Genomic DNA, 24,818 nt, shown 5'->3' with positions numbered 1-24,818 from the left:
CCCATTGACTGCCGTGTACGGCGTCTGTGTGGGAACTGCGCATGCGCCGCTCCCACACAGTCCTATTCGAAATTGGCGCCGTCCGGCGCCATTTTCCTGTGGACCGGAAGTCGCAGCCGGACAGTAATATTACTACTTCCGGTCGCGGCTTCCGGACTTGTGCACATGGAACAGCGGCAGCAAACGGAGCGGACGGGCCGGAGGGAGCCGCGGCGGCAGGAGCAGGTAAGAGATTTCAATGTATGTTAGTGTTTGTGTGTGTTTACTACTGTATGTAAACCTACTACACTGTGGGTTACCTCAAAAAATGGCGACACACAGTGTAGGAGGTTAAACCTTTCAAACCCCTCGTTTATCCCGGCACTAGCCAGGATAAAGGAGGGGGGGATGCTGAGAGCTCACTAGAGCGAGGGCTTTTAACCCAATGTTGCAATGCTGCAATTTGGGAACAGCCCCATCTAGTGACCAAAAATGGGTAGTATTATAAATTAGAAATAATTTATAATATTTCCTGGCTCGTGCCAAAAAAAAAAAAAAAATTTGAACAATGTTTAATCACCCACACACTAAATGTTTAATTTTTAAAAAAAAAACATGTTTTTCTGGCAACACATTCCCTTTAATGATTTACAGATGATCTGCAAGGAGGAGTGGGCCAAAATTCCATCTAACATGTGTGCAAACCTCATCATCAACTACAAAAAACGTCTGACTGCTGTGCTTGCCAACAAGGGTTTTGCCACCAAGTATTAAGTCTGGTTTGCCAAAGGGATCAAATACTTATTTCTCTGTGCACAATGCAAATAAATATATATAATTTTGACAATGTGATTTTCTGTTTTTTTTTTAAAATATAATCTGTCTCTCACTGGTAAAATTAACCTAGCCTAAAAATTCTAGACTGTTCATGACTTTGACAGTGGGCAAACTTACAAAATCAGCAAGGGATCAAATACTTATTTCCTTCACTGTATATTATGCTGAGACCTGGTGGCCAATATGAAAATTGCAAAATTTCTAAATTCCTTTCTATACGGATACTCATGATTGGCGGGATTCCCTGGGGTCAAACCTGCACCAAACATTAATAACTTATCCAAATGATAGGCCATACAAATGTTTAAGTCTGGAAAACCCCTTTAAGGTTTCAACCTTTAACAATTTTAAATGAAAGGTGACTTCCCCCTACAAGCTACTTTGATGCTGAATACTTAGGGTAGCTCGGCAAGGCAGCCATCGAGACATTGTATCAGGGAAGCTAAATAAAAAGGTTTGGTGGTCTTTTCCGTTCATTAATCTACACGCTCAGATCAGCCATAAAATATCTCCAATATTCACTTCATATAGAGAGAAGAGTCTTCGATGGTCTTGACAGAAAATGATCCACATCCTAATAAAACTAAGGCTCATCTTCAGCCTTAAAGCTCAAATTTTTCAAACCTGTATGAATCCTAAATTCATATAATATAAATGTCCTCTTGTGTGGAAGAGTGAGGGTTTTCGGTAGCATGAATCTGACTGTGCTGAAGAAGACGCGCCTGGGAACTGAAATATTTCCCACATTCGAGGCATGGGAAGGCTTTCTTTCTCGTATGGCATTTCTGATGCCTTTTGAGATGGGAGTTTCTAGAGAAACTCTTTCTACATATAGGACAAGAATACGGTCTCTCCCCTGTGTGAATTTTTTGATGCCTATGAAGATACGATTTACACGTAAAACTTTTGCCACACTGAGAACAAGAATATGGTCTTTCAGTCCTGTGTATCCTCTTGTGCTGGACAAGACTTGAGTTGGTGGAGAAACCCTTACCGCATTCGGTACAAAAATGTGTTCTCTCCATTAAAGAAGCCCTCCAATCCTTGGTGGGATCGCCTGGATCATTTAAGTATTCCTCGCCAAGGGTCTCGGAATAGGGCCTCTCTTCAAAGTGTGTTCGCTGATGTCTTTTAAGCTCGTAATTGCTAATATAACATTTATCGCATTCCGTGCAAGAGAAGGGCTTGTCCCCCGTGTGGACTCTCTGATGTCGGACGAGATGGGAGTTTATAGTGAAAGATTTACCACAATCCGAGCAAGAGTATGGTTTCTCTCCTGTGTGAATTCTCTGGTGAAGGGCAAGGTTTGCACTAGTGGTAAAACCCTTTTCACATTCGGAACAGTGATACAGTCGGGCACCTGTGTGGATCTTCTGGTGAAGAACAAGATTTGATTTGGTTGTAAAGCATTTGCCACATTCCGAGCACGGATATGGTTTCTCTCCCGTGTGTATCCTTAAATGTATAGCGAGATTAGAGTTATTTGTAAAACATTTGTGACATTCAGGGCAGTAATATAGATTTTCGCCGGTGTGAATCCTTTTGTGGATGGTAAGATTTGAATTGGTGGTAAACCGTTTTCCGCATTCGGAGCAGGAATATGGCCTCTCTCCCGTGTGTGTTCTTTGATGTATAAGAAGATGTGAGTTCCGGAAAAAACGTTTTCCACATTCCGAGCAGGAATATGGTCTCACGCCGGTGTGTATCATCTGGTGCCTATGGAGCTGGGACTTCCGTGTGAAGCACTTCCCACATTGAAGGCACATGAATGGTTTCGGTTTGGATGGATACATTTGACCATTTTGCTGTATATGGTTTACTCCCAAATAAATCTCTGCGAGATTTTCTTCATCACATAACATTGGTTCCTCCTTAATATGGTGAGATAAAGCTTGCTGAATATTATCTGATGTATATAGGTGTCTATCCTCCAGAATTATTTCTTCAAAAGAAAGTGGTTCTACCTTAATATGAGCAGATGGATATTGCGGTCTATGATTTGTGGAGGTATATACGTCGGTGTCTGTGACATTTTCTTCATCACATGAGACCGGCTCCTCTTTAATGTGAGTAGATTGATATTGCGGTGTTGAATCATCTGTAATTGTATAAATGATTGTATGTTCTGGATTTTCTTCCTCCTCGGAGGAGAATGATTCCACCTTAAAATAGGAAGCTGGATAATGTTGTTTGTGAGCTGGGGGTGTATATATCTGGCATTCTTTGAGACCAATTTTTTGACATAGTTCCTCTTTAATATAAGGTGATGAGTACGGTTGTTTTTTATTAGTTGTTATATATACGTCGGCGTCAGTAAGACTGACTTCTTCACACGATGGAGATGACTCCGTGACGTTCTCTAGACACTTCACTACATGTGACGATGAGCATTTTGGAGTCTGAATACTTAAAACACTGGGATCGTCGTTCATACAATCCAGTGAAGAAACAGGGATGTGGGATGTGTGGGATATTTTTGTGGCTTCAGTAAGATCTATGGGAGAGAAACAAATTGTGCTTAGAATAATTTTACAATTAAAGCGGACCCGTCACTTCTCCGGACATGTCTATTTTAGTAAATACTTGTATTCCCCATAAAAGATAAATTCTTAAAGTGTAGCTAAACGTTTGACAAACTTCTGACATGACAGAAGTTTGGATTGGTGGGGGTCCGAGCACTGAGACCCCCACCAATTGCTAGAACGATCTGTTCGGCTTTTTCCGGAAAGCCGATGTATCGGTGTACAGGCTCATAGACTTTCTATTGAATCCGTACTCCGATACATTTATTTCCGGAAAAAGCCGAACAGACATGAAGCGGCTGAGCGCTCACACAGGACCTTCAGCTGCTTTGTTCTAGCGATTGGTGGACAGTGTCAGTCTGTGTAGGGACACACCCGCAACTGGTAACACCAGTTGTCAATTTATTCATAAATTTCAAGGAGAAATAACAGAGGAGCGGCACAACGCAGCAAATCTGTCCTGGGGCTAAAGAGCTGTTCAAACGTGCGGCTCAGTTATTTATATACTGCAGAATTATGAAATAAATCTACAAACAAAATCTACAATAAAAAGTGTGAGAGCGGCTTTTCTATGTTGCTTTGTGGATAGGTGATCAAATTAAATTAAAGGCCAAAGCCTCAGGCTGCACTACCGAGCCATTCTAATGACAACCTATCCTGGTCCCATTTCTGCCATCTACATCAATGTACCAACATATAATCATAGAACTGCCACGATTCCATTAAAGCAAGATGTAGATAGTTATGCGGATGTTGGTTTGGATCTTCACTACGTCTCTGTGACGACATCTGACAGAAAATATGAGGTCTTTATATATGTCAACATCATCCAAGCCCTATCATCACTGGTGTCCCATTAATATCCTGTAGGGGGTGTGGTCATCATTGTAACATTATGTCACTCTGTGTATATTTCCTATACTGACTCACATGACATCACTGCTGTGGTGTTACAGTCGGCACAGGCTTCAGCTGCGGCCAAGCAGGGGACATTGGAGATCTATGTAACGGCACCATTCAGCTAAATGAAACTTTGGGAGCTTATGGAGCTCCATGACTCTGACCAAAAGTTGACTTTTTAGTTTTTGACTGGAATGACCCCTTATCCTGACATCACAGTGCAAATATTGATCTAAGGGCACAGCATTAAAATTAAGCTTTACACTTTATAGAAGCTCAGGTTGGGTGCACAACTGCTTTGGGTTTTCCGTTGTTCTGGTTCGTCACAGGACCAGAACAATGAAAATACCAGTAGTGCCGGTTCCGTTGCACGACAGACACCACCAGCTGCCGACGGCAGGCATTGACTTTAATGGGTTAGGTCAGGGTGTCCGTGGTTTTGGCTGCGCTATCGTTTCTGGTATTTTTGGCTGGACCTGTGACTAAGGCCCCTTACGGAGCCTCTAACACAGATGTGAACGAGGTCTAACTGTACGATCCATAGGACTTGGTTGGCTTTTTGACCAAGATCTCATTTAACGTTTATGAGATAATGGAACAATTGCATAAGCACATATATATATATACCTATAACCTGGTGGTCTTCATATTGATCTCTAAAATTCCTATATTCAAATTGACTAGATACCCAGTGGTCATGTAACTTCACAAAGCACTATGTTCAATAAAACCCGAAGTTTAGCTATGACTTAGTTATGACATCAGCTTAATAAACTGAAAAAAAGTCTCTGCTTACCCAATGATGAAAGTGGCCGGTGAGTCTTCATCAAAACCTCCTTGTAGAGATTCTTGTGTTCTTCTAAATACTCCCACTCCTCCATGGAGAAATGGACAGTGACATCCTGACATCTAAGAGGAACCTAAAACACACAATGATGTCATCAGGTAGACATCTCCCTCAGCATTAGTGCATGATATCCCAGCATTCCCAGCGGCGCTCACCTCCCCAGTCAGCAGCTCCGTCATCATGTTGATGAGTTCTAGAATTGTCTGCTCCTCGTTTCTGCCCCATCCTCGTGATAAACAGGGGTGTCTCTTGGGTTTCACGGGGTCACTGGACTTCTTCAGAGGTCCATAGTCCTAAGTTATTAGAATATACATGTCACAATCTTGGTCGATCTACATTCAGTAGCTGCAACAACACAAAGGATCTTCCAAAATGGAAGTTTAATGTGTGCGAAGTTCACACCTTTCGGCTCCCTGCTCTACCACTGGTCTCACCTGTATCTGAGGACACAGCAACAGTTGAAACCCCTGAAAAAATAAATGAAGAACCTGATTTGCGCAAGATGACGACTGTTAATTGCGCTGAATTTCTGTTTCTGGGGTTTTTTTTTTCATTAGTTGCCCAGAACTACCCGAGCGCTTCTGCCACTTTGTTTTAGGAATTGGGGTCTCGGTGCTCGGACCCGCAGCAAACAAAACTTCTGACAAGTCACTATGAAGTTTTACAGAAGTTTAATTTTCAAAGGAAACCAGGGCTTGTACACGTATAAGGATCTCATTTCAATTTCCCTCCTCCCTATACAAATTCGAAGTCTGAGCACTAATAAGGAGCGTGAACGTGCACAGATTTTTCATCGGACTTGTAAATAATCGTTCAGATCGACAATCAGCGCAGGATAAATGTCTTCTCTCCATTTCTGTCCACAAAAACTGACGGCCTGTCCTCAGGATAGGCCATGAATATGCGATCAGTCTGGGTCTGACTCCCGGCACCCCCGCCGATCAGCTGTAATGAAGGTGCGGCAGTGATCGGACCCGGACTGATCACATATTGATATCCTGAGGACAGGCCATCCATTTTTTTGGGACTGGAAAACCCCTTTGACACTGAAGCTCATGTATGGACCAGGGTAAGAATTGCGTCATGTATAGCCTTTATTAATATGTGATGGTGCGTGCGGTGCGAGGGATCGGTGCGACTCATTCATAATCCGGGTGCCAGTAAACATCTGCGTCACTGCTCGTCATTTCCTCCTTTTAATAGAGAGAGAAAAACCCGAGAACAAATACGGTGCGGATATTACAGGTGAACATAACGTCGGTCAGAGAAAGTCTATGCAAAGATCACAGTCACCGACTTCCTCCGACCATATCCAGACATCGAAGGAGGCAGGTGCGATATCAGGCGGCTCTTGGCTCCGCTGGGGCCCCAGTTCTAGTCGAAATATAAAGCCAAGATTCTTGGCTTTACGATGACACCGGAACCAGCGGTGATATTCCCGTCACAGCACAGGACGCATTGTATCGTCATTCCCAGGACCGCTCACCTCCCAGTGTTATGAAGACGACCCCGGTCCTATTAGGGCATATGGACATGACAGAGGGGAACCCTCGACCCGTTCAGTATTACAGGGGGAACGCCTGGCCGGCCACGGATGCCCCCTGCGGTTTGCCAGGGGTGACGGGAGCCTGACCTGCATGTGTGACAGAACTCCCAGAATCCCTCACCTCTCCAGTCAGCAGGTAGATGATCTCCAGGGTGAGGTGCAGCACCCTCTCGGTCACATGAGTCTCGCCCTTGTCCATCCTCGGTACGAGCGAGGTCCCGCTGGTTTGGGGTTTCGCACGTTGCCCTCCTGTCCGTTACATACAGGAATAAAACAACACAAGTCAGTCTATCAGGTCACGCCATTACTATCCCATATTAGACTGTTAGCTCTTGTGGTTGGGAAACTCTTTGTAAATAATGAAGCCCCTAACTTGTCATTGTGCGGTGTTCCATTGTGGTACAGCGATAACTACAGCGCCCCTACTGGCTGCAGGCTGTCATGACACTGGAGATGTATAAAATGAAGCCCCGGCATCCTGTATTATGTGACGTGGTATATAAATGGCGACCTTTTCACATTCCACCATGGCACAATGCCGCCCGTCCATTCACCTGCGCTTATTAGCACCGAGGACGCGCATCAGCCGCTTCTCCGAACTCCTCACGACAGGAAGTTTAGCCGCCACTTCCGGCCTCTGTGGTGCGCGCCTGCCATGCGTTCCGCCTAGTGCGTTCCATTGAATACATGTGCGGTCTGTTTATTCTTCCGCCGCGTCCCGCTTCTATGGTTCCGTCCGAAATAATCACGACCCTAGAGGTCCCTGGCATCGGTGAAGGAGAGTTCATTACTGTAAATCATGACTGTTCATGGTGATATTACAACGTTATAAAAGTGGGTGCCATTATCTGATGCTTCAGCTGAAAATCCCAGTCCTGCCTTCTTGTTCCTCATTATCGACAAGTTCTTTCATAGATGTTGCAATAAATACAGCTTGAAGATTATCGATTACATCTCAGTCCATGACTCGATAATAGCTGCGTGTCCAGCGTTCACTGTAGCCGTCAGTCTTGAAGACCTGACGGATTCGGCTTTGACAGCAAGATACAGCTTCTATGTATACAGGATACATAGAAGCTGTATCTCAAAAAGTATTTTTTTTTAATAGAAACCAATAGTTGTTCAAAATGAAATAAAACTGATTTATTTAAAAAAATAATAATAAAAATGTCTTCGAGGAACGCTGCATAACGAGAGTGTTACGATTGTGGGGTATGTGGACCCAGTAGGCCGCTCCACCGTGGCAGCTGGCCAAACAACAGTCCATGGAAAGTATGAGAGTCCTGACAGACACCGGATGTAGCAGATGCTTTGTCGCAGGTGATTCGTGGCACAGACTACGCTGGACATGGCAGATCGGACAAACACGACTCCAACACTAGACTTCAGCTCAGGAACAAACACAGATACAGGGTACGGGTAGCAGGATACATCTAAGGGACCATTTGCTTAAACTAACATAGGGAGACAACAACAACGCTCAGGCAAGGAGAGGAAGGGCAGAGCCCTTTTTATAGTCCAGGGTGAAAAGGGATTGGGTAGGGAACATTTCACATGTGCATGCGCTGGCCCTTTAAGGCCTGGGATGAGCACACGCACCCTAGTGGAGACAGAGGAACAGTGCAGCCACGTGTGCTGGCGTCTCAAGGGATGGAGACGCCGGCAAGCTCCAAGTGTCTTACGGTCGCCGATGAGTATAACGTGCCGGTGGTCAGCAACCGCGGGCACAACAGAACGCACATGCTAACCTCCCCCAAATGCTAAACCCTAGCCCCTTCACACAAAAAAAAAACATGACACGAGATTTGGCTAAAAGGTTATGGCAGAAACCAATTTGTTTATTAATCCATATACAAATACAATTACAAAGTAGGGGAGCCCAGCCCACATTACGACACCTCAACCTCACCAGCCGGACCACAGTCAGTCATTCGTTGGCAATCAGCGGCTTTGCTATGACTATCAGCCGCATGGCCATGTCCAGTCTCGTCCTGGGCCCAACTTATACCATGCCATTGCTCGTTGAAGCGTCGGGATTCCACCTCACAATTTCATCATCCTAGCAAACAAAAATACTTAAAGGGGTTGTCCGAGATTTTATGACTTTGTGTAAATGCTTGTAATATATAAATGTAAATACATCTGTAATATACTTAGGTTTTCCAAAGTGGCCCCGTCGCTCTCTGCTCTGGCTCTGCCGCTTTGTTGATCTTGAATTCTTTGCTGGGTATACGACACGTCACTTGTCACGTGGTGTATATCGGCTTGTTTTGCTTCACAGCCCGTAACGCGCATGCGCTGTCAATGCTGCTCTCGAGATAACAGCAGGGGCTGCGCATGCGCATTACAACAGAACAAGCCGATATACACCACGTCCCAAGTGACAAATCGTATACCCGGCAAAGAATTCAAGATCAACAAAGCGGCAGAGCCGGAGCAGAGAGTGACGTCACCAGTCAAGTTCCCCATTAAATCTCGGACAACCCCTTTAACACTACCACTACTTTTTCTTCACCAAAGTGCGGGAGGGTGGATAAATCCAAAATGGTCCTCCCTAGTCCATCCGCCGGTCACACCTATACACCCCCAAAACCCCCGCCCCTCCTTTCTACCTGGCCGTCAGCTCTCTTCTACTTTCTGCAACAAAAGCGACTAATTGTCCGTAGCACACACCCCGCACTAACACCTACGCCCCAGCTCCCTTTTATCGAAACTGTCTCTCATGCCAAAATCACGGTCACAAACACCACATTAACCATTTGTCAGATTGCAATGGCCCCTCTTATGGCTTTTTGCACTAAGCCGACGGCACTCGTTGCTCTTTCTCTAAATGCGGGCATGGTTTAGGATGCACAACCCGAGGTACCCAGCCTTGTCGCAGCTTAAAGAAGAGGGCTGACCCCCATAACCATCAGTTTTTCTATATAAAAATAATATTTTATCAGCATTTATATAACTTTATGTGCTTAGTGACAACACTTTGCTGCCAGAGTAGCAAGACAGGAAGTGTAATCATGGGGACACAGGCAGAGAAGTTTTTTCCACTGACAATCTGTAACCTCAATTATAACGTACATATTAAAATATTATAGGGGCTTTTCTATACGGTGCAGATGTATAAACGTTTGATCAGCGGGTCCAGCAGATGTGCACCTATGCCATGAATATGAAAAAAGAAATAAAAGTTGAATTCCGTGTCAGTTGCAAATATTTTAAATCGTTCCGAACATTTCAGGTGACTTTTTAAAATGAGCTGTCATGTGTGTACATAAAGAATAACACTATTTCTGGCCATTATATGACTTGTATGTGGCATTGTTAAGCAGTTTTCCCCTCTGCAGCCTCGACCTCTAATTCTTAGTAGTCTCTGAGCTAGTGGGCGGGGCCTAACTGTTATATCTACTATACACTGCACATAGAGAAGAGAAGAATCCTGTTCTATCACATATATAAAAGCTGCAGCAACATGGAGGACATTATACAGCAGTCAGGAGAACTGTAGGTGAGAATCCAGCACTGGAGTGAGATATAACTCTTACTAGAAGTTGCAGAATGTCTATGTCTCCTCACTCTGCTCCGTCCTCCGCTCTTCATAGACTTCAATAGACAGTATGTGTGTGTGTCTCTCACTCTGCTCCCTCCCCCTGCTCTCCCTCTTAATAGACTCTATGGGCAGCGTGTCTGTGTCACTGCTTCAGCTGCTCTTTCTCCCTCCATAGACTTCTATGGGCAACAGTACCGGTGTCTCCCTCTCCTCTCCCTCTTCATATACCTCTATGGGCAGCAGCGTCGGTGACTCTCTTTCGTCCTGCGCTGCCCTGTCCATAGACTTCTATGGGCAGCCTCTCTCTGCTCCCTCCTCCTGCTTCCCCTCTCCATAGACTGTTGGTAGGCTGTGAAGATACACAGTGCAGTCCACATCCTCTGCTCTGTAACTAGAGATGGATTTTGCTTGACAAAGGAGAGTGAACAGCAGATTACAGGAAGGGATAAAACAGCTACATTTTAACAGTAAGTAAATTACAAAGTTGTTCTATATCAGGTAAACTATTAGGCTGCATTCACACGACTATGAAAAAAAAATGGCCATTACAAACTGATCTTCAACTGATGTTTTTCATGAACATTTTTCATCAGTGTGTCTCTAAATTTTCATCAATTTCCAGTCCGTCTGTCTGTTTTTAATGGCCGTTACAAAAACTGACAGATTTCATTTGTAAGTTTTTTTTTTCCCCAAACCCCCTGAAAACACCACAGTGCCCATGTAGATAGTGCCATTGTGCCCACATAAAGTGTCTTAGTGCCCACATATAAAGTGTCTTAGTGCCCACATATAAAGTGCCGGTACCCACATAAATAGTGATAGTGCCCATGTAGATAGTGCCACATTGCCCCTGTAGATAGTGCCACTGTGCCCACATAAAGTGTCTTAGTGCCCACATATAAAGTGCCAGTGCCCACATAGATAGTGCTACAGTGCCCATGTAGATAGTGCCTCGGATTTTCCATTTTTGGACCAGGTCAACTTTTGAAGGGCGAGTTTAAGACTGGGCCATCTCTTTTTTTAAAGCACGGGTATCATGAAAAAAAATATTTTTATGTTATTGCTTTTATGTCATTAAAATAAATTTTATTTATTTGTGTTTTTGTGTTGTACTTTTTTCTTTTTTCTTCTTATTTATGGGGGCTGCCATTTTTTTTTTCATCTCTATATGTGTCGATTAAAGACACATACAGAGATGGAATACGGCACATACATCCCCATAGAGAATGCGAACGGGAGCCGTTCAATTCACTATAGTGTACGCCGTCTGTGTGGGAACGGTGCATGCGCCACTCCCACACAGTCCAAAAGGAAGGTCTTCGGCCGAGCGACATCCGGCGCCATTTTCATGTGGACCGGAAGCCGCGGCCGGACAGTAAGATGACGAGTTCCGGTTGCGGCTTCCGGGCATGTGTTCTGAAGCAAGCACTAGGAGCGGAGGGAGCAGACGGACCGGAGGGAGCGGTGGCGGCAGGAGCAGGTAAGTTAGGTCTGTGTATGTTCATGTTATACTGTGTGATTACCACTGTATGTAATCCTCCTACACTGTGCATTCGCTCAAAAATGGCGGCACACAGTGTAGGAGGCTTCAACATTCAACCCCCTCCTTCGCCTGGCATTAGCCAGAATAAGGAGGGGGGCTTGTGTGAGGACACTAGAGCGAGTGAGTTTTCTCAAATTTTGCAGCATAAAGCAATGAGTTTGCTTTACCATATGCAATGCTGCAATTTTGGGAATTGCTCCCTCTAGTGACCAGCACTAGGAAATGTTATAAATTAGAATCAAATTTATAATATTTCCTGACTTGTGAAAAAAGAAAAAAAATTAGAACAATGTGTAATCATTTATATACTAACAGTTTAACTAAAAAAATAAAAATAATTTTCTAGCGACACATTCCCTTTAAGTTTAGTGCTGTGCTTTATAAAAGTACCCCGGAGGACGCACTTAAGTGCCTCCGATTGCATTGTGAGGGGAATGGGGGAGAGCGCGTGATTAGCTAGGCAGTGGGTTATAGTCTGGGTAATGTCTGTGTTACAGACGGAGTCCAATAAAGACTTATTTACTCTCCAAGACCATGGATCTTTAGTGCGGAAGGGAAATCGAAGTGTCCAATATACCGGAGAATGATCCGACCAGAGGAAATTTGCTATGGACTATGAAATTAGTTGTAGGGGGATATGGTCCAGGCGGATGCATGTGCCATGTGGGTGTGAATAGAAGCTAGTCCTTATCAGAGGGATGTCACACAATTGCAACTGTATGAGTGCTCTTGACCCTTTTAATGGCCTATAAGGTAAACTGGATTGACCTCTAGAGTCCAAAGTCGGATACAGCGTAAGGTTGGGGTCCCCGCAGAGCAACACAGTCCCCCATACCAGAGGAAGGGCAGTAATTATCAAATCATGGAGGAACGGGACCTGGCCCTGATTATCTTAAAGTGGTTCTCCTGAAAGCAAATAATATGTACATTACGACGGTGGAAATGGTAGAATACTTTTATATTGTTTCTCATATTGAGAGCAATAAAACTTCTTTCATGAATGGGCTACTGATGTTGGGGGAGGGGGTCTGGCTCGTCATCTCCGTCCTAGTTCATCTCGAAGGTGTTGAATGTGGTTGAGGTCAGGGGTCTGCGCGGCCAGTCAACTTCTTCCACATCCAACTCACCCTTTATGGTCTTTATGGACCTTGAGTACTGGGGCGCAGGTCATGCTGGAAACCCAAAAGGGCCGAACCCCAAACTGTTCCCATAAAGTTGGAAGCTACAATTGTCCAAAATATCTTTGTCTTCTGAAGTATTAAGATTTCCCTTAAAAAAACATCCCTATTAATCCTGAGCTAAATTAAAACTCAACCTTTATTAGCAGAAATTATAATCACGGTAATTCAGAATTTTGTCCCTATAATGTTCTAGTTAAAGACCCTACAATCTCCACTCATTAAACTACTAGGGGTCCAATCCCTGAGTAATTATAGAACCTACAACAATGATGAGCACACAAGGCTACAATATACAACATGACCACTTTATAGCATCCAAAAAATCTTCTAAAATTGCTGAATTAAAAGGAAAGCGGCAATGGGCACCTATTAAAGGGTTCGCCCGCTACTGAACAACTGACAACCTATCCAGCGGATAAGTCATCAGTAGATCATCGGTGCGGGTCCGGCACACAGACCGTTAAGCCGCTCCGGCTGCCTCCTGGCAACGGATGATATGATCCATTATGCGATATACGGAGACAGAAGCAGTTGGCCCTGTACATAGCGGAGCGGCCGGGCAGCGCTGCTCCGATTCACTGTAATGCAGCTTGACCGCTGTTCAGTGGCAGAGCCAACTACGCCTGGCATGTACATTCAGTGCTCGGAGGCAGCCGGAGCGGCTTAACCGTGCGGGGTTCGGGTGTCGGACCCCCACAGATCGCATACCAGTGGATAGGTCATCAATAGTCCAGTAGTGTACAACCCCTTGTACTTATGCTGAGACCGGCGTCCATCCCTCGGAGCGAGTCCGTACACCGCTTCCAGGAAAGACGATCAGTAACGAAACAGTGCAACGCTCACCCGAGGACTCCTGCCGCTTTGTTTTAGCGATTGGTGGGGGTCTCAGTGCTCGGACCCCCACTGATCAAAACGGTGCACTATTAAATGTCAAAAGCTTTTTTAAAGGTTTTGTTACCCTTTACAGCCTTCAGACACCGGTCATACGTAACATACTCTAGCAGAATATTTCCTACTTTTTTATCTTAGAATTTCATCTGTAGAATTCGTCATTTTAGTTATAACTGAATTTGGCTGACTTTTCGTGCCTTAGCTGGGAACTATAGGGATAGGCGCTGTATAATAAATATATCATTATATCGGCCTATTATTGGCCCCAGGTTCATTCCTCCGAGGGTGCAGTGTATGTATGAGGAGTCCAATGTCCTCGACATTCATCCGTCACCGAGAATACAACAGCTTCCGCTATCTACATTATTAGAACAGGAAGTTCCGGTCTTTGCGTTCCACAGACCGGATGTTCCGCTCCCTTCAATCCTCCGCCGTAGTACTGCTTTAACAGTTCCGCTTTCACATAGGTTAGAAATGTTTCGTGTCGTGGTACTGATAATGGTCATATCACAGGGTATCTCCGCCATTTCTTCTCTTATATAACATTTGACTATTATCTAGCGCAAACGATAGTTTTGTGGTTGCAGCTTCTGCTATAGAGCGCGGCGGCCATTTTGTTGAAGTCCGGAAGTGTGAGTGCTATGGGAAATGTGTATGTTGTGACCATTAGATGTTTCTTGGTCCCCTGTCAGCAGACTGCATGTGGAGGTAACAGACCTATACTCATTACTATTATTATTTATTAGTATTAGGGTAATGTTTATGGTTTTGCCTTTTCCTGTAAATCAGTGATGACATGGTAACCATAGAGATGTCAAACCTGACAGATCTCCCAGGAGAGCACTAGACAATGGCACTGACCTCATCAGGTGTCAGCAGCCCAGCAGTGCAGCAGAGGACTCAATACGGGGGAGCAAAATAGGGACATGTTATGGAGATGCTCCTACAGAAGGTTCTGGTCTGTGGGGGGCACTGTAGCTTGAATTATTGTTTTGGCGCTAGTACTATAACGGGGAATAATTTCTTGGGGGGGGCACTAGGGGTGGAACTATTGCATGGCCGCTACTACAGCAGGTAATAGTGTACGGCAGGTACTATATTGAGGTTCACTGTGGCTAGAACTATTGTACGGGCACTACAACAGGAGGTACCAGTCTATGGTACCAACTTTCAATTATTGTAAAGAGGGAGAACTTCCCCCTCCCTTTAAGCCACACCTCTAACCTCGCCCAATCCCCACTCATACCATACACATTCCGTTCAGCCCACAAAGTAAATGTAAAGGATCTGCCAGACACCGCTTCTGTGTCGACGCCCGTGGTTAATCAGTCTGCACCTGCTCCTAGGTCTGATAGAGTGACTCGATCTGCTACCACTCAGGCTGGTAGACTCAGGAGTGGGAGAACCTATCACAGCCTGGCCAGACGGTTCTAGCTCCCGCCCTCGGGCTATTTATACCTTCATTTCCTGCTTGTCTCTGCCTGTTATTCTTTCCTGTTTCCTGGCTCTGCTGCTCCTGCTATTATTAGTGTCCCTGCTTCATTTTGACCCTGGCTTTACTGACTACGCTCCTGCTCTGTGTTTGGTACCTCGTACACTCCTGGTTTGACTCGGCTCGTTCACTACTCTTGTTGCTCACGGTGTTGCCGTGGGCAACTGCCCCATTTCCCTTACCTTCTGTGTACCCTTGTCTGTTTGTCTGTCGTGCACATATTGAGCGTAGGGACCGTCGCCCAGTTGTACGCCGTCGCCTAGGATGGGCCGAGCAAGTAGGCAGGGACTGAGTGGCGGGTATATTATGGCTCACCTGTCTTCTCCCTACCCCGAGTAAAGCCACCTATTGTTCAATAAATAATTATTATTATTATATATCTTCTATCTTTCATTGACTTTCCACCACAACCACGCAGCAGCGCCCTATAGGATCCTCCTTTTTTCTTCCTTCATATGCTTCAATTAGCGGTGACCATTCGTTTTCACCGGTTTTGGATCCTGGCAGCAGCACAGTGGAGTTATTTATTGCCTTTACCAACTACTACGTGGTGAGCACATTAACTACGTTTTACATTTATTTTTAGTCTGATTGACCTGCACTATGTGGCGCCGTGCCTTTTGCTTCTTTATTTTCTCCCTACCCCGTCACTACAGAATAATGCCCCCATAGAGCTTCCCACACAATATAATGCCCCCATAGCTGCCCCACACACAGTATAATGACCCCGCCTAGCTGCCCCGACACAGAATAATGCCCCTATACCTGCCTCCACACAGTAGAATGCCCCTATAACTGCCTCCACACAGTATAAATCCCCTATAACTGCCTCCACACAGAATAATGCCCCTATAACTGCCTCCACACAGTATAATGCCGCTATAACTGCCTCCACACAGTATAATGCCCCTATAACTGCCTCCACACAGTATAATGCCCCTATACCTGCCTCCACACAGTAGAATGCCCCTATAACTGCCTCCACACAGTATAATGCTCCTATAACTGCCTCCACACAGAATAATGCCCCTATAACTGCCTCCACACAGTATAATGCCGCTATAACTGCCTCCACACAGTATAATGCCGCTATAACTGCCTCCACACAGTATAATGCCCCTATAACTGCCTCCACACAGTATAATGCCCCCATAACTGCCCTCCACATAGTATTATCCCCCATAACTGCCTCCACACAGTATAATGCCCCTATAACTGCCTCCACACAGTATAATGCCCCTATAACTGCCTCCACATAGTATTATCCCCCATAACTGCCTCCACACAGTATAATGCCCCTATAACTGCCTTCCACACAGTATAATGCCCCCATAACTGCCCCCACACAGTATAATGCCCCTATAACTGCCTCCACACCGTATGATGCCATAACTGCCCTCCACACAGTATAATGCCCCTATAACTGCCTCCACACCGTATAATGATGCCATAACTGCCTCCACACAGTATAATGCCTCCATAGCTGCCCCATCCAGTATAATGCCCCTATATCTTTCCCCCACACAGTATAATGCTGCTATAGCTACACCCACACAGTATAATGACCCCTATAACTGCCCCGACACTGTATAACGCCCCTATAACTGCCTCCACACAGTATAATGCCCCCATAGCTGCCCCCCACAGTATAATGTCTCTAGATGCCCGCCACACAGTATATGTCCCTATAGCTACCCCCCACTAAGTATAATGTCTTTATAGCTGCCCCCACACAGTATAATGCCCCCATATTGGGGCATGAGTATATTGTATATGCGCTGTCATGGGTGGCACCATTGTATTGGCCCTTTCTGAAATCGGTAGCACTATTAAAAAATATTAGAACTTTCCATCGTACAAAAAACTAGTGGAAGAGTTATATATTATTTCTTTATATTTAGAAGAACATAATGATCTCATTGAGGACGTCGTGATGGAGATTCACCAGACCCTCATATCAGGTAAGAGAGTAGACTCTGTAGACTGGAGTTAGCGACAATTAAAGTAAAGCTCTAACTACGTCGCCTTTCTCTCGAACAGATTTTCCTAGAGTTGAGGAATCATCTTCATGTAATGGGGAATATTCATCAGACGATACAGAACAAGAGCCGTCTTCTTATGTCGGGGAAGAACCAGCCTTGCGTGATGAAGAAACGGATATGTATATGTCTCCTCATATTAAGGAAGAATCTATTTCAGACGAGGAGGAGGAGGAGGAGAATCTCACAGACACTGACATGCATACCCCTAGGGAACATGTAGATTATATGTCTCTAAATATTAAGGAAGAATCCATTTCTGGTGACGAGGAGAATGTCACTGATTATTCACAAGATCCATATCTTCACATTAAGGAGGAATCATTCTCCTGTGATGAAGGAGATGACGCTGACGGTTTTTCACCCACAGATCATAATCAACAAGATCCGTTGGGTGATACGAAACGGGAATCGCTTCCTGATGAAGGAGAAGACCTTCGTACACGGCAGACAGGCCACGTGACTAAAGGAAAAACATTCAAATGTTCGGAGTGCGGTAAATGTTTTCTGAAAAACTGTTTTCTTTCTGTACATCTGAGAATCCACACAGGAGAGAAACGATTTCAGTGTTCTGAGTGTGGGAAGCGTTTTTTGGACAGTTCCCATCTTGTGGTCCATCGAAGAATTCACTCCGGTGAAAAACCTTATCCTTGTTCTCTGTGTGGCAAACATTTTCGTAGCAAGGGGCATCTTGTCTCGCACGAAAGAGCTCATGCGGGAGACAAGCCATATTCATGTTCTGAATGTGGGAGATGTTTTTTATGGAAAGGTCAGCTGGTGGTTCATCAAAGAACACACACTGGAGAGAAGCCCTATCAATGTCCTCAGTGTGGAAGAAGGTTTATTGCAAAAGACAAGATGGAGAGGCATCAAAGAATGCATGCCAAAGATAAATCATTCATATGTTCCCAGTGCGGGAAAAACTGTAGGGATAAATCGGCCCTTTCAACACATGAAAAAATTCACCTGAAAGAGAAGCCGATCATCTGTTGTGAATGCGGGAAGGGTTTTTTAACCAACACCCAACTTATTATACATCAAAGAATCCACACGGGGGAGAAGCCATTTCAATGCTCGGACTGTGGAAAAGAATTCCCGGCGAGAAGCAACTTAAACCGACATTACAAGACCCACACTGGCGAGAAGAAGCATAGGTGTACCGATTGCGGGAAGCGTTTCTTTGAAAAGTCATCGCTGCTTGTGCATCAGAGAACTCATACAGGGGAGAAGCCATATGCCTGTTTTGATTGTGGGCTGACATTTTCTGACAAAAGGACGCTGAAAACACATGAACTGAGTCACACGAAGGATCAACGCCCCTTTGTTTGCACCCAGTGTGATAAAAGGTTTGCTCAGAAGTATAGTTTAAGGAGGCATCAAAGAGGTCACACGGTTGACAAATAATACAAAAAGGGTGTCTGTGTTCTATAGCTACATTGTCACTTGCAGGACAAGAGAGTCAATTATATGACCTAGGAAAATAAATGTAGACGTCATTGGGTTTTTCACTTACAGGTACAAACTTATAAGTACAATAAAAAGAATACTTGGTTCTGTTTCCTTGATGCTTTTTCAAGGGTTCTTAAAACCAGATTGAAGAAAGGTATTGGGTGGAATTACCCTGTTAACCCCTTAGTGACCAACAATACGCCTTTTCACGTTGGTCACTAAGGGGCCTTAGGCTAGGCTGATGAATTTTCACGTGAGCCTAGTCTAAGTCCTGCACGGGTCTCCCGCGCAGGCTAGAGCCGTGGCTCTGCTGTCTGATGACAGCTGAGCTCCTTCTCCAACGCCCGTCATCGAAGTTTACTTCGATCGCGGCCGTTTAACCCATTAAATGCCGCCGTCAATAGCTCCCTCTGTCACCCATCGGCGGCCTGCAAATGCAATCGCGGGTCTCCGATGAGGTGTCATGGCAGGTCTGCCCTGGACATATGCCTGTTAGGACGCCCCGGAGGCACGTCCTAACAGATTGACTGTCAGATTTACACTGACAGGCAATTATGCTCTGGTATACGAAGTATACCAAAGCATTATAGCAGCGATCTAAAGATCGCACAGTAAAGTCCCCTAGTGGGACTAGTGAAATAAATAATACATGTGAAATAAAGATTATTTATAAAAATGACAGTAAAAAGTGGTTTTATTTAGTAAAAGTGTAAAAAATAAATAAAAGTACACATATATGGTATTACCGCGACCGTAGTGACTCCATTAATAAAGTTAATATGTAATTTAAACTGCAAGGTGAACACCGTAAAAAAAAAACGCAAAAAACAATGGCGAAATTGCAATTTTTTTCCATTGCCCCCCCAAAAAAGTCATAATAAATAAGTCCCATGCACCCCAAAACAGTACCAATCAAAACTACGTCTCGTCCCACAAAAAACAAGCCCACAAAATCACTACATTGATGGAAAAATAAAAAAGTTACGGCTCTTGGAAAGCGACGATACAAAAACAAATAATTTTAGTTCAAAAGTGTTTTTATTGTGCAAAAGTCGTAAAACATAAAAAACCTCTACATATGTGGTATCGCCGTAATCGTACCGACCCATAGAATAAAGGTAACATGTTATTTACGCCGCACAGTGAACGGCGTTGTCGTGGAAATCCATCGCTCAAAATATATTAGACTGAAATTTATACGAGTACAAACAGACTCTCAAGGCCAGACTCCATTAGTCAGTATCCTAATTAGGATATTTCACCCATATATATCGAGAGAGGAGAAGAAAACACACAGACACGCTGAAATGTTCAAAATGCTCCTCTGAAGGATTTATTACCAAACTCAAACTGTTAAACTAAAATTCAGAAGGGGTGTAAGCTTGAGGTAAACCAATCAGAGACAATCAGTAACAATATTTGTTATTCAGTAAAAAGCATACAATAAAATACATCCCAGATACATCATTATAATTCTTCACACATCAGGTTTACAGGTTTCTTATCTCTCTTTTGGACAGAATGTCCTCGTGGAGATGGGGGAGACCTTCCCTCACGCATACTTGCCATCCTCCCATCTCCCTCCCTGTCCAACTTCACATGGGAACCAAGGTCAAAGATAAAACATACAAAATCAACATTACTTGTATTAAAGGAACAATGACTTTTCTATTCACTACAAAAGAACCAAGATGGGAACTCCAGACAAGATGGCTGCTGCACGAAACTAAATCATTTAAACATTATCATCACTTTCACATATTACATATCTTAGTAATTCGGCCTCCTGCTTGATAATTCACAATGTAATTTCATACAGAGAATATAAGCAAATAAATCATCCTTCACAAACCTCCCTTTTTCTCATATTAAATTACAGAAATTATATATTATGATTATGAAACTCAAACAATATATCAATAGGGCCACAACTAATATGATGCCATCACCAATGTCCGGTTAGGGTATGGGGTCCCACCAGTGTATTGACAAGTCATGTACATCATCGTCCTCTTCTTCTCCTGTCTTCTGATTAGAACACTTGATACTGCTGACGGATTCACTCAGGTCTTTGGTCCTTACTTTGAACTTGGGAGTAATTAGGAAGGCCTATGAGGGAGCGAGAGATGCAGACAGGCAGAGTCTTCTTGTCCCTAGAAAACGAAGAGAAGAGAGAGTTACGAGACTCATAGGCACTTATGATTCCAAACAATGTGAAATTATGCAAATCCTGAAAAGGTACTGGCGTATTCTTAGTACTGATGCAGACTTGGTAGATCAGATTACACAATGGCCTTCAGTCACGTTCCGGAGAGGAAAAAACATTAGGGATAGAGTCATGCATAGTTGTTTTGACCCTATTACACAAAAAGGAACATGGCTGGACAGACAGATACCAGGTACACATAGATGTAGCTGCAAGGCCTGTGATTTCATCCAAAGAGGAAACAAATTCAAGAGTCTCGCTACGAAAGTTGAGTACGACATTCGTGATTTTGTTAATTGTAAAACAGCAGGGGTGGTTTACCTGATCACATGTCCATGTCCACTGAATTATGTGGGCAAAACGGTGCGACAGTTCCGGCGCCGGATCAGAGAGCATGTTGGAGATATTGTTCATTCTAGGGATACTTCTACATCCAAACATGTACATGCTAAACATCAGGGTCGTGCAGAGTGCTTAAAATTTCAGGCAATTGAACTCATAAGGCCTCCTAAACTGGGAGGTGACTGGGATAACCTCATTCTGCGTAAAGAAGCCCAGTGGATTTATAGATTGGCGTGTGTACAACCAGAGGGTCTAAACGAGCAGACAAATTATGCGTGTTTTATTTAAATATGCATTTTTATCGTCTGTTTATCCTTTCAAGGCAGCCAAATACATATGGCTGTTATGTCAGGTGTTTTTCCAGTAAAAATGCATATTGTTATCTGGGCCAACATGCAAAGTCTTTCTCAGCAGGTGTTTCAATAATACTTCGTTGTGTGGTTGACACTACATTTATCTATACAATATGTACTTACAGGGAAGGTGTTTTATCAATGGCAGTCCGGTTGCGGGTTTGAGCTATCCGCAATATCTATCCAAATCCCTAAATATCGTTATACTCCTTTCTGATAATGGCTAGTTCTTGGCAGCATGGGCGATGCGTCTGCGGTCTCCACTGCGCCTGCGCGTTCGTTTTTGATGCGGTCGATGTTGGTTCCGGGTTTGTCAGCTGACAGCCTGGAGTCACATGGACAGGCGTCACGAATTTGGGGGGTGAGTGTGATTGGCTGGTTCGTTTGGCACTGCCGAGTACAGGGGGAGGAGTTAGTTGTTTATAGTAACTCACGCTGACATCTATGCGAGCATGCTTCCGTGGTGTACAGCAGAATATCTGCTGTTGAACTAATATCGCTGGCATCCCGGCCAGAGTGACCAAGCTACAGACCCCTGATGATAAGTATAGAAACGCGTAGGGTCGGTTGTTATGAGGAATTTTAGCATAGGGAACAATAGCATTGTTGTATACCTTAGGATTAGGAGTTTCCGGTGCGGTTGTCACGGACTCTAGTGTGGTTTGGGGTCAAAACTATTGTTATGCCCATGTTTAAATGCTGATTCCGGATTGATATCTTTATAATATAGTCATAGAGGGTTCACAAACTGAATCAGGACTCAGTATTTATTGTTTAATACGTTTTTAATACACACGGTGGGGCTTTTTCACGGTGGTGATTGTACCCCTGTTTTTAGAGAGTTATAAAATAAAGTTATATTTTACTCATTTATCACTTCAGTGAATCTACTTACTTTGAACTTTGCTGATGTCATCAGGACTTGGTTTGGTCCTTCTCATCTTTCAGACCCCGTCTCTTTTAGTTTACGTCACCGGGCTGTACACAACACCTCATGCTGTGAGCCTGGTGTGAGATCCCACATAGGCGGATTAGTGGAGTGTTATTGTGACGCCACAAACCCTCCGCTCATATGTCTTCTTCCTCTGGTAAGTTACTTGTCTGGACGGCTGCTTGGAATTGTGACACTGCCGTCAGTTCATGACAAACGCGTTGTACTGGCTCCGGCTGCGGCTGCCGCACCTCAGTAATGGAGTTCATCGTATTAAAAATCTTTTAGTTCATGTTTACTGGCACTTGCTGGGGAACCCCAACCCTTGTCAATTGTTACTAATCTGGTGATAACATCTACGTACTATAAAAGTTGTTCTAAGTACATACAATAACAATGTCAGGCCCTTAACCCCTTCCCAACATTTGCCGTACATGTACGTCATGGAAAGCATTGACTTCCCGCATCTTGCCGTACATGTACGCCGAATGTTTGGGACCGGCTAAGAAGCTGAGCCGGTGCCATCATCACCGGATCTCAGCTGTATCTTACAGCTGACATCCGGCTGTAACGGCTCAAACGCGATCGCTGCACTTAAGGTGTTTGCAGCTCATCAGAATCCCAGTAATGAAATTGCCGGGGTTCCGGTGGCTGCAATGGCAACCGGAGGCCTAATACTGGCCTCCCGCTCTGCCTAGCACCAAAGCCGGTCAAGATCCGCCCGGCGGCGGAGCCTGATCGGCTTCCGTAGCTGCCGGCAAGATGGCGCCGGGTCAGGAGCTGATCCGGCGTCATCAGCGGTGGAAGTCAGCTGTACTGTACAGCTGACATCCACCTGTAACGGCAGGAACCGGAGCTTGCTCCGATCCCTGCCATTAACCCCTTCGATGCAGCAATCGAAAGCGATTGCTGCATCGTAGCGGTTACTAGCAGATCGCCAGCCCTGACAGGCAATCAGGACTGGCAACTGCTGTTATGGCAACAGGAGACACAATGGTCTCCTGCTCTGCCATTACGGAAGCCGATTTAGGCCCCACCGGGAGGCGAAGCCTAATCGGCTTGCAGTCAGTGAATGATTGACAGATCTAATACATTGCACTACATAGGTAGTGCAATGTATTAGAAAAAAAAAAATATGACCTTTGAAAAAGTGTCAAAAAAGTATAAAAAAGTGTAAAAAAAAGTGCAAATAATAAAAGTTTGAAAACAATAAAAGTTTCAAGTAATCAAATAAAACACAATCCCCCTTTTACTCTTATCAAGTCCTTTATTATTGAAAAATAATAATAAACCATATGTATTTGGTATCGCCGCGACCGTAACGACCTGAGGTATCAAAATATTATATTATTTATTGCACGCGGTGAACAGCGTAAAAAAAAACGTTACCAGAGTTTGTTTTTTAGTCACTTTGCCCTACAAATGTTAGAATAAAAAGTGATCAAAAAGTCGCACGTATCCAAAAATGGTACCTATAAAAACTATAGCTCGTCCCGCAAAAAACAAGCCCGCATACACCTCCGTCGACAAAAAAATTAAAAAGTTCTGGTTCTCACAACTTGGCGACAGAAAAAATACATTCTTTTTACAAAAGTAATTTTATTGTGCAAAAAGTTGTAAAACATAAAAAAGTGCTATAAATTAGGTATCGCCGGAATCGTACTGACCCGCAGAATAAAGTTAACATGTAGTTTATAATGCGTGGTGAACGCTGTATAAAAAAAAACGAAAAAAGCTGTGCCAGAATTGCGTTTTTTAGTTTACCTGGCATCCCAAAAAATATGATAAAAGGTGATCAAAAAGTTGCATGTACCACAAAATGGTACCAATAACTACAGCTTGTCCCGCAACAAACCAGCCCTCATACCGCTACGTCTATGAAAAATAAAATTAGTTATGGCTCCAATAAGTCAGGAAATAAAAAAATATGCAGTTGTGCCCGAGAGGAACATTTCTTCTGTTTGAAGAGGCGATTTATCAAGGACCTAAAATTAGGGAACCAGGAAAGGGAGGGCCCAAACATATCCGCTGGAAGCGACGGTGCCCGTATTATACCAGGACAACACTTCCTAGCAAAATTCCCCAAACTACAAAGGCGCGGAGTGTGGATCAAAAGGGGGATAATAAAGGACGCCATATATCAGTGCGACACCGGCCTGTGCAGAAAGGATTGCTTCACAGCGTAACACACATCTATGGATTATTTTATTGTTTTT

At 44.1% G+C, this 24,818-nt stretch overlaps 2 protein-coding genes across 4 annotated transcripts; one reads left to right on the top strand and one right to left on the bottom strand.

Annotated features, from left to right (window-relative positions):
* Window positions 1-374: 374 nt before the first annotated feature.
* On the bottom strand, window positions 375-7,279 carry LOC142663688 (uncharacterized). Its single transcript, XM_075842454.1, has 5 exons — window positions 7,186-7,279; window positions 6,753-6,880; window positions 5,241-5,378; window positions 5,035-5,158; window positions 375-3,310 (listed from the first exon to the last, which is right to left on the bottom strand). Exons 2-5 carry the CDS (start codon window positions 6,828-6,830, stop codon window positions 1,458-1,460), a joined length of 2,193 nt encoding a protein of 730 aa, XP_075698569.1. The 5' UTR covers window positions 6,831-6,880; window positions 7,186-7,279; the 3' UTR covers window positions 375-1,457.
* A 7,154-nt stretch (window positions 7,280-14,433) lies between these two features.
* LOC142663721 (uncharacterized) lies at window positions 14,434-18,879 on the top strand. 3 transcript variants are annotated; one of them, XM_075842515.1, is made up of 4 exons: window positions 14,434-14,498; window positions 15,701-15,832; window positions 17,184-17,243; window positions 17,323-18,879. In XM_075842515.1, exons 3-4 carry the CDS (start codon window positions 17,216-17,218, stop codon window positions 18,723-18,725), a joined length of 1,431 nt encoding a protein of 476 aa, XP_075698630.1. In that variant the 5' UTR covers window positions 14,434-14,498; window positions 15,701-15,832; window positions 17,184-17,215; the 3' UTR covers window positions 18,726-18,879. The 3 variants fall into 3 exon arrangements, with proteins under 3 accessions (XP_075698630.1, XP_075698631.1, XP_075698629.1); XM_075842516.1 differs by having other exon boundaries at window positions 14,443-14,498; window positions 15,704-15,832; XM_075842514.1 differs by lacking the exon at window positions 14,434-14,498 and having other exon boundaries at window positions 14,844-15,832.
* Window positions 18,880-24,818: the final 5,939 nt, after the last annotated feature.

This window comes from Rhinoderma darwinii, chromosome 11, assembly GCF_050947455.1.
Source record: "Rhinoderma darwinii isolate aRhiDar2 chromosome 11, aRhiDar2.hap1, whole genome shotgun sequence".
NCBI classification, from domain to species: Eukaryota; Metazoa; Chordata; class Amphibia; order Anura; family Rhinodermatidae; genus Rhinoderma; species Rhinoderma darwinii.
This window is presented reverse-complemented; position numbering and strand designations above follow the sequence as displayed.

Coding starts and splice junctions, on each gene's coding strand:
- LOC142663688 (XM_075842454.1), bottom strand. CDS start 6,830: ATGGACAAGGGCGAGACTCATGTGACCGAGAGGGTGCTGCACCTCACC. Junction 5,159..5,240: donor CGGAGCTGCTGACTGGGGAG/GTGAGCGCCGCT, acceptor TGTGTGTTTTAG/GTTCCTCTTAGATGTCAGGA. Junction 3,311..5,034: donor CCGGCCACTTTCATCATTGG/GTAAGCAGAGAC, acceptor TCTCTCCCATAG/ATCTTACTGAAGCCACAAAA.
- LOC142663721 (XM_075842515.1), top strand. CDS start 17,216: ATGGAGATTCACCAGACCCTCATATCAG. Junction 17,244..17,322: donor TCACCAGACCCTCATATCAG/GTAAGAGAGTAG, acceptor TCTCTCGAACAG/ATTTTCCTAGAGTTGAGGAA.